The 8,699-nt window shown below is 50.5% G+C and overlaps 1 protein-coding gene across 1 annotated transcript in view; it reads left to right on the top strand.

Annotated features, from left to right (window-relative positions):
* Nucleotides 1-3,308: 3,308 nt before the first annotated feature.
* Nucleotides 3,309-8,699, top strand: part of NRP2 (neuropilin 2) — a 104,142-nt gene continuing 98,751 nt past the window's right edge. Inside the window, 1 exon segment of the mRNA XM_030580306.1 lies at nt 3,309-4,020. Coding sequence (XP_030436166.1) covers nt 3,948-4,020 — 73 coding nt within the window. The 5' untranslated portion in view covers nt 3,309-3,947.

The following is an 8,699-nucleotide window of genomic DNA, read 5'->3' as shown; positions in this document are numbered from 1 at the left end:
TTTTTTATTTATCCACAGTGGAGCAGCTTCAACAGGAGCAACTGAGGGAGCCCCACATCAGACTATCCTCTAGCTCAGTGGTTAGAGCAGCCTCCTGAGAAGTGGCAGAGCCAGTCCTGAACAGGCGGGGGTGGTGGTGGAGGAATTGAATGTGAATCTCCTACACCCCAGGTGAGTGCTCTAACCACTGGGAAGTGACAGCAGCTCTTCCTCTGGCTGGATTTCCAAGAGGACTCGACAGAGGCCAAGTCTACACTACAGTGCTACATTGGTGCAACTGTGGTATAGCATCTCCTGCCAACATAGTGCCAATGTGGATAGCATTTAAGCCAATGTAATATATGTCACTCACAGGATCTTTTTCACACCCCGAGTGCCATAAGTTGCATCAACTTAAGCAGTAGTGTTCACTAGCCTTAAGTGGGTGGTCTTTGAGCATGTCTCCCAGCTCAGGCCCCACAACATAGGTGAGCGAACACCTATCTTCCCCGGGTTTGTGATCACTCTGGGGCTTAGGTGGCAGATAGGTGTCCGAACATCTAGTGAGAGGCAGCAGTGCACATACCCAGAGACAGGATCCTAGGCTCTGAGAGAACTTTCACTGCAAGAACATAGGCACTGAGTCAGTTCACATATGGATAGGGTTTGGCAGGAGTCTTGTGGATGGCAATGGAACCTATAAGTGGGACTTTGGGGCCTAAACCTGAGAGTTAGGCACCTGGCGTTTAGGATCAGGGCCGCATTGATTTCCATGATAATGGAATCAGTCCCTATTTGTGTATGTGCGTTCACATCATATTGTAAAGACTCTGTTGGCATGAATTGATAAAATTATACATAAATTATAAGCAATGGAACTCAAGTAAATTATGCCCATCACCCTAAACAAATTCTGATGAAACTTTTATTACCACCAACCCCCACCCCATTGTGTATTTTGTTTCTGTTGCCTTTTAGGGACCAACTTTTTTATAATTGGAGCATTTTGGTGTTTTTCAGTCCATCTGTCTCAGGTAAGCCGAGCTTACCTTAAATTATCATATACAAACTTCTGAGTGTTAGGAAATATAGCCTAGACTGTTTAAACGGCTCTACAAATAGCTTTTCTGCATGTCAGAGTGTCATGACTGTAGGGTTCACTCTAACTTTGTACTCTTAGCCTGACATTCCAGCTCTCAAGGATTGTCTACACTTTCAGCACTGCAACTGCACTTGTGCTGCCGTGCCACTGTGGCACTTAGTGAAGACACTACCTATGCTAGGAGGAGAGCTTCCTCTGTAGGCATAGGTACCGCCACCTCCTCAAGAGGCAGTAGTTAAATTGACTTTTGTGGCATTCTTTTTTTTTTTTAAGATGACTTTGTAAGTTGCTCTGAAGTTTGGAATGTTAAAATCCTGCTGCAGATCAGGGAGAAGAATGCAGGTGAAATAGTCAAAGGTGTGAAATAACAGCAGTTTAATGGTTGTAGAATGAATGGGATTCTTCATGTAGCTAGCATTGCCACCTAGATGATATAATGTATATGGGATGAGGAAGAGAGTTTTTATTTTCTCAGTGTTATTTAATTTGTATTATATACAGCTGGTCTTAAGCACAGGCAAAGGAAGCAGTCACTTGGATTCTTATGTTATGGAAGCACTGGATTTTCCCCTCCAGCAGCAGATGTAGAGAGGAAGCAATTTGCCCTCAGAATTGCCCAGGGGCATGAGAAATTCTTGTCCTGATGCTTCCCCATCTGACATTTTTTCCAGGTCCTACTTTTGCATGGAGTCACACCAAAAGCCAGGCTAGCCTTGGTGTGTCATTATTTTAATCAGTTTGGCTATTTACAGCCTTTCTGATAATGCAGTAATGAATGTTTATTGAAGTAAGACAACTTGGAACCCACAAGCTCATCCTAAAAAACAAGGTGCAGCCGATGTGTTTCAGAAACTGTTAGCCTGGGGCTCTATGTAAACTTTTTTTTTTTTTTGCATCTTGCTTTAAAAATAGTTAGTTGGCATAAATTGTCTGTGTCTTGGAACATTTGTGACTGTGCTACCATCAGGATAAAAGTTTCTTCACTTCTTCCTGTCTTCGTATCTCGTCTTTTTCAACTGTTTTATTTTCTTGCTTGTTTTCCCTTGCACTGATCATTTTATACCTAGCTAAAATCTGGCAAAAAAGTATTTACACATCAGCATGTGTAGTTATTTTAAAAAAATCTAACCATTAATGCTTTCCTGATCATTATGAAAAATACATATTTTAATTATGTGATTATTTAGCAGCCAGAGCAACATTTTTTTTAAAAATGGTATAAAGAAACGTATAATTAACTTCTGTGTGTTTTGGTTTGATTTAAATCATAATGTCAGATGAATTCAAGGCTGCTGCACAGTTATCTTTCTTTGGACGTTGACCTAACTTCATCTGTTTATCTGCTGCAGCATTGTATTGGGTGCCTGCTAACCTTGGGTATAGTTGAGGTTACATCAAAGCAGTCACTGCATCTTGATATGCCCATATCTTTGTGAGAAATTCTCTTTTTGGGGGCTAAAATTTGTCATGATCTGTCTCAGCCTAGAGGTTCTGTATGTATTCATTTTGCTGGCGAGTTAAAGCAAAAGCCTTTCAGCTATTTGAAGAATGGCAGATAGGCCCTGATGGTCAGCTATGTAACCCCATGCTCTGGAAGTCCCTGTGCCTCTGACTGCCAGGTGTCGGGACTGGAGGGCAGGGGAGGGATCACTTGATAACTGCCCTGTTTGATACATTCCCTCTGAAGCATCTGGCATTGGCCACTGGCGGGAGACAGGATGCTGGGCTAGATGGACCATTAGTCTGACCCAATGTGGCCAATCTTAGGTTATAGCTAGTACAGCTCCAGCCTGTAGCTGCTCTTGGGAGGGAGGGGCGCATGGGAGCCCAGGGGGTTGGGTTAGGTTTCTGGAGGAAGCTGTGATGTCCACTAGCTCCCAGGGGCCAGGGCCTGGTTAGCTAGTTAGGAGCTAGTTAGTTACTAACCTGGTTAGTAACCCCCTCCCCTCCCCCCCTTGAGTGGGCTTGGGGTCAGTGCGGGGACCCAGGTGCGGCCCTTGGACGGGGCAAGCCTTCGCTCCGCTCCAGCCCTGGCAGGAGGGGCGGGGCGGGGCGGCGCGGCGGGAGGCCGGCTGCGTGCTGGGAGCAGGCAGGCGCTGGGTGCCCGCCGGGTGGCCGCTTTGGCGGGGAGCACCGAGGGGGCGGGCCCTGGGCGAGCGTGTAATCGGCTAGCTCTGCCTCTCCGCGCTGACATGCACGCGCGGCGGCCTGAAAAGGCAGCGCGGAGCCGGGAGGGAGGCACAGGCAGGCTCCCAGCGCCGCGCGCCTGACCCTCTCCAGAGAGAGACGCAGGCGGGCGCGGGGTGCGTGTGTGTGTATAGCGGGGAGACACCCCAGCGGCACGTGAACCCTCCGCCTCCCCCAGCGCCGCGTGCCACTGCCCGGCGCCCCGGCCACGGCCACGCAGGGCAGGGAAACCACGGGACGCGCGCGGTGCCACCCTGCAGCCTCCAGCGCCGGGGCGGTGCGATGCCCCGGGCGAGTCATTTCTGCCGCCGGCTCTCGGGAAGCGGGGGCGATGATGGCACGCTGGAGGAAATGACACGCTGAGGGACTGTGGCGATCGCACACACACGCGCGTTACAGGCACGCGCGATTTGTAGACTAGCTTTTGGGGGCGGCGGGGAAGCAGCAGCCGGCTTCTGCACTGAAGGAGTTCCTGGGCTCCGGCTAGTGGGTTTGTACAAGGCAGCGGAGCGGGGGCGAGGCAGGACGCCAAGGCACGTCAAGGAAAAGCGAAAGACAACTCGAAACATTTGCCGAGGAAATTCTAAGGTGCGGGGTGAAGACCAGCGTGATTTCCAGTTCCCGAGGAGAGCCCCTAGCCAGCCCCGCGGGGGAAAAACCCATCCTTTTCTCGCTAAAAATGGATACATTGCCTCTCGTTTGGGGATTTGTAGCTCTGTACTTGGCTGGATCCGGAGTGCTAGGCGAAGCAGGTAAGACACACAAAAGTTAATTTCCTCAGCTGTTAATCCTTTGCCTTTGAAAGCAGGCAGGGGATGAGGCATCCTCTCTTCCCGTTATACAGTTCCACAGCAGGTTTGATTAGCTAGAGCCAGGACTCTCTCCCTTGCTGGAAATAACTTTTCTCTCCCTGGATGCAGTGTGCTGAGGTCTGGGTGTCTGTATTTTGAAACACACGCGGAGACAGGCTTTGGCTGTGTTCAGATGACACATATGGAATAAATCAAAAGGTTTTTTTAAAAAAAAACTACAAAGCCTTTGCATTACAGTTTTCGGGAGAGATTTTTTTTTTAATGTTTTGAAGCAGAACATATCTCCCTGGAGTTTTTCTTTTTCCAACCCAGCCAGAAAGGCATAAATAATTGATATCCACTCGGTTGTAGATACATTTACAAAGTCTAATTAAATAAGGTTTGAATGGGCAAGGGAGAAAAGCAACCTACTTTTTGCATCTGAAAAAGTTCGTATGTTTTTAAGACGGTGTGGCGGTTCCAAAAAACACCCCCATGGCTCTTAGCAGATCGTTTTGTGCCTACTGTCTAATAAAATGCACGGCTCTGTAGCAGCTGGGGATGCTTCCCTTCAATGTTTGTTTCCAGGGAAAGAGTAGCTAATGCATATACATTTTTATTAATAAAATAAACAGTGCGGACCTCAGCGGTCTAAGGAGCCCTCTGAAGTGGTTAGAAACTTTTCTTGATGGAATTCTGTCCTAAGCAGTTGCCAAAAGGGGGGGGGGAAAGGGAGGTGCGGGGGGAGCGGAGGGATGAGGACAAACTGTGTTGAGATAAGGGAAACAACGAGACTCCGATCAAATTCCAAATCCGCTGTTTAATTCTGACAATCGGTAAAGAAATGTTGGGCTGCGCAGAACAGCCGCGGGTGGCTGGCTAAATCCCTCCTCCCTGGTGAAGGGCACACTAAACCCAGACCGCTTAATTAGTCCGCCGGAGATCTGACAGAGCCTTTCCAGCTCATTAACCGCTGGGCAGGGAGTGAAACCCTGATAAGACAGATCGGGGGAGGGAGGAACCCGCAAGAATAAATATACAAACCTCACATGTCCTTCTGTTTATCGCCGTTATTAAAAGATGTGCAACTCCTGGAAGCAGCTAGCTGCCCGCCGGGAGGCGGGGTGAGCCGAGGCTAAGCGAGCATCGTGCTCCCCCCTGGCTCCGCGCGGAGGCACTCGCTGTATGTCAGTGACCATCATTATTTCACTGGGAGCGGAGCCTTCGTGCCACCGCAGGCAGCGGATCCCGTCACTTCTGAGTCCCCCTGGGCGTGTGCCGAGGCGGAAGGCGCTCGCTCATCCAGAACCGGTGTCTGGCGCTGGGAAACACCCTGGCACGTTATGGGAGGCGATAAAGGCTGGCTAAAGTGATCCTGGTGCCAGGGGTTTGTATTTGAAATTGCAGCTCGGCGCCTGGTCGGGGCTGCAGGCCGGGGCGGGGGGTGCCCCGAGGCGCGTGGCCCCTGGGCTGTCACAGAGCTCAGCCAGGCAGAAACCAGCGTGCAAGGGGCCCTGTACCATGCACCTCAAACAAACGCACCGAGGCCAGCTCGGACTGAGAAACTTCTGCGCCTGCCCCCTGGGGCCCGTGCACCCAAAGCAGTGGGGGACCCGGGGGCGCCTCCCTCGGGTGGGTCCGGATCCTGCTGCCAGCGAATCCAACGGGAAGCAGGATCGGGGCCGCAGTCGTGATTGTGCGGACACCTCCCACACCCAGTGTCCGCCTGCTGCCATGTTCCTCCTTCACCTCTCCCTGCTCGATCCGGGTCCAGGCGCGTCACAGGGAAAAATCCAGCGCAATAGGCAGCAGGGGAGAAACTTCCAAGGGAAACCCTCTTAAAGGGATTTACAATCAGACCAGCTCGGAGAGTGAGTGTCCAGCTAAAGCGTGCTCCCCCCCGCCCCCCGCCTTTCCCATGCAGCGGCAGTTGTGCAGCTGCGAAGAGCGGGGCTGTGCAGACGATAGGAATCAAGCAACACACCCCGTCTCATTCCTCCAGCGAGACAGGACTTCTCTGGTCCCTGGTGCTAGCCTCTCCCTCCCCCCGCCCCGCCTGAAGCCGGCGGCTGCTGCGGCTCTCGTGTGCACTGGCAGCCTCGCTCCCACTGGGCATCAATCTGCTTGGGCCAGTGGAGCAGAGAGAAAGGTGGGGCGATCCCTACCAGTTCTGCCAGCGCAGCGGGTCCCCCACCTCAGCCGGAGGCGAGACCGCTCAGCCAGAGACGCCCATTGACTGGAGGGCACCTCTGCTCGCTTCCACCGCGCCCTGCCACCAGCCACTTCAGGTCCGGGGCTGTCTGCGTTGGGGTGTGTGTGTGTGTGCGTGCGCATATGTTCTCTCCCCCCCCTTCCCCAAGTGAGTCTCTCTCATTCGCTCCACCAGAAGTGATTTCAGTTGCAAATGAGCCTGGGATGTTGTTGCTTTTCCCACGTGAGAAGGGAATGCTTCATTTCAGCTGACTGATTCCTCCCTAAAACCAACAGCAGGTAATGGGAGAGATCAGAGCTGTGACTAAGCTCCCGTTTGCCGGAGCTGGGCTGAACTGCAGCTCTTCCCCAGCGCCAAAGAGTCTGAACTTAGTTTGGATCAGCACAGCAGTAGCTGGTCTGTCGGTGCATTTAGGTGTTGCCCTATTAAGGGGAAGTGCCGGTTGTAGATCATTTATACCAAAGGGATTGGATGTGGAGAGTCCTGCTGGGTTTCTTCTGCTATTATTTAAGATTATTTTTTCGGTGAATTTAGTGCCCCTGAAAGGTAGGTGCCAGCTTTCACAGCCCTGGCCTGACCCAGGCAGAACACTTCTAAGGGAGAGTGTGTGGGAGTTCACAATCCCTGCCCCTTCAGCCCTTGGCCTTTCTGAAGGGCCTGCCAGTTAGCCCTGGTGTTGAGGTTTGAGGTGGACATCTGTTCACTTAGGAACTAGGCTGAGACTGTAAAGAAAATACGTGCTGCAGGGAGTGGGCACAAATACTGAATCACACACACTTGCAGTGGTTGGACTAGAACTCTACTCTTCAGCTCCAAAACTATAGGCTTGTCCGCTGAAAGGAATCCATAGCTGATCATAGTAGTAGGTTCTTTCCTCTACCTCTGGACAAGCCATTAGAGGGCAAAACCACACCCACCCACTACTAGAAGGCAAATGTATTCATACACCCTCCCTACTGGAGCCCCACCCTCCCTCCAACTACAGGACCATCTAACTCAGGGGTTCTCAAACTTCATTGCGCCCATGACCCCTTCTGACAGCAAAAATTACTACATGACCCCAGGAGGGGGGACTCAAGCCTGAGCCCACCCAAACCCACCACCCCAGATAGGGGGTGGGGGAAGTCCAAAGCCAAAACCCGAGCCCCACCATCCCTGGTTGTTGGTGGTGGTGGGGTCAAAGCTGAAGCCAGAAGGCTTCAGCCCCAGAGGGCCTGTAACCTGAGCCCCACTGCCCAGGACTTGGGCTTCGGTCCCAGGCGATTGGGCTTGGGCTTGGGCTTTGGCTTTAGCTCCTGGCCCCAGCAAGTCTAAGCCAACCCTGGCAACCCCATTAAAATGGGGTTGCGACCCACTTTTGGGTCCCAGCCCATAGTTTGAGAGCGCCTGATCTAACTCATACTGCATATACCACTAAGCAGCTCAAATAATGCCCTGGTGGGGACTAAATTCATCCCTGTCCTGGACATCTCTGTCAGAACAGATTTATCCCTGGAGTTCATAACAACGCTCCTAAAGAAGACATTTATTTCCTTTGTTATGGACCAGATGACAGTTGTTTTTCTTAAAAAAGGTCTCGTGAAGAAATCCACAGATCCCTCCTGCAAGTTCTCCTGCTTTGCCCCACCCTCTGCCCCACAAGCCTTGCACTTCAAATTTGCACTTTGCTGTCTGGGAGATTCAGTGGATGTTACTGAACTACGCATACTTCACTCTCTCCTATGCCGGCACAGGCATCTGTGGGAAAAGGGTTTTGTCACAGTCTGAAAGGGGACATTGTGGGGGACACCCTTGTTCGCTGAAACAAGTCTCAGTACTTTCCCTAGGAATCGAAATTAGAGGGGTGTTTGAATTTACAGGGGCATTGGAAAACAGCTAAATTGGCAACAACACATGCAACTCTGATTCTGTTAGGTGCTGTGTGCTCTCATATCCTTGAGCAGATATAGAATCAGGTTCCTAGAGGTGCAGGGCTCTGTATCCCATTACCATTCCCTGATGACATGTAGTTCAATAAAAATATTTGGGTGAGTGCCTTCCTCCTCCCTGCAATCCAGCCTCCGGTGCTGTTTGCATTTGCAATGAAGTTCTCATCCTGTTTGACATGAGACTTTTTGTTGTCAAGGAAATGGTTGTGATATCACAAATACTGGAAAATGACATCATTATGTAATTTAATAAGAGACAATAAACTGTGACAGGGTGCACACTCTGATTTATATAAAAGTAGTTTTAGTAATTAGCAAACATGGTAAGAAAAACATGTCAGAGGTGGATGGATTTATATTGGAAGTCTGGTGTATTTGAAAGCTTTCCCCCATTATGAGAGTCCCTCTTTAAGCTCCCCCTAGGGATGTAAATAGAGAGGGGAGAGATTTTTTAATAGACAATAATATGATAATCCACACAGAAAAAAACCTCTTCCAGT

This window comes from Gopherus evgoodei, chromosome 11, assembly GCF_007399415.2.
Source record: "Gopherus evgoodei ecotype Sinaloan lineage chromosome 11, rGopEvg1_v1.p, whole genome shotgun sequence".
In the NCBI taxonomy this organism is placed as follows: Eukaryota; Metazoa; Chordata; order Testudines; family Testudinidae; genus Gopherus; species Gopherus evgoodei.
This window is presented reverse-complemented; position numbering and strand designations above follow the sequence as displayed.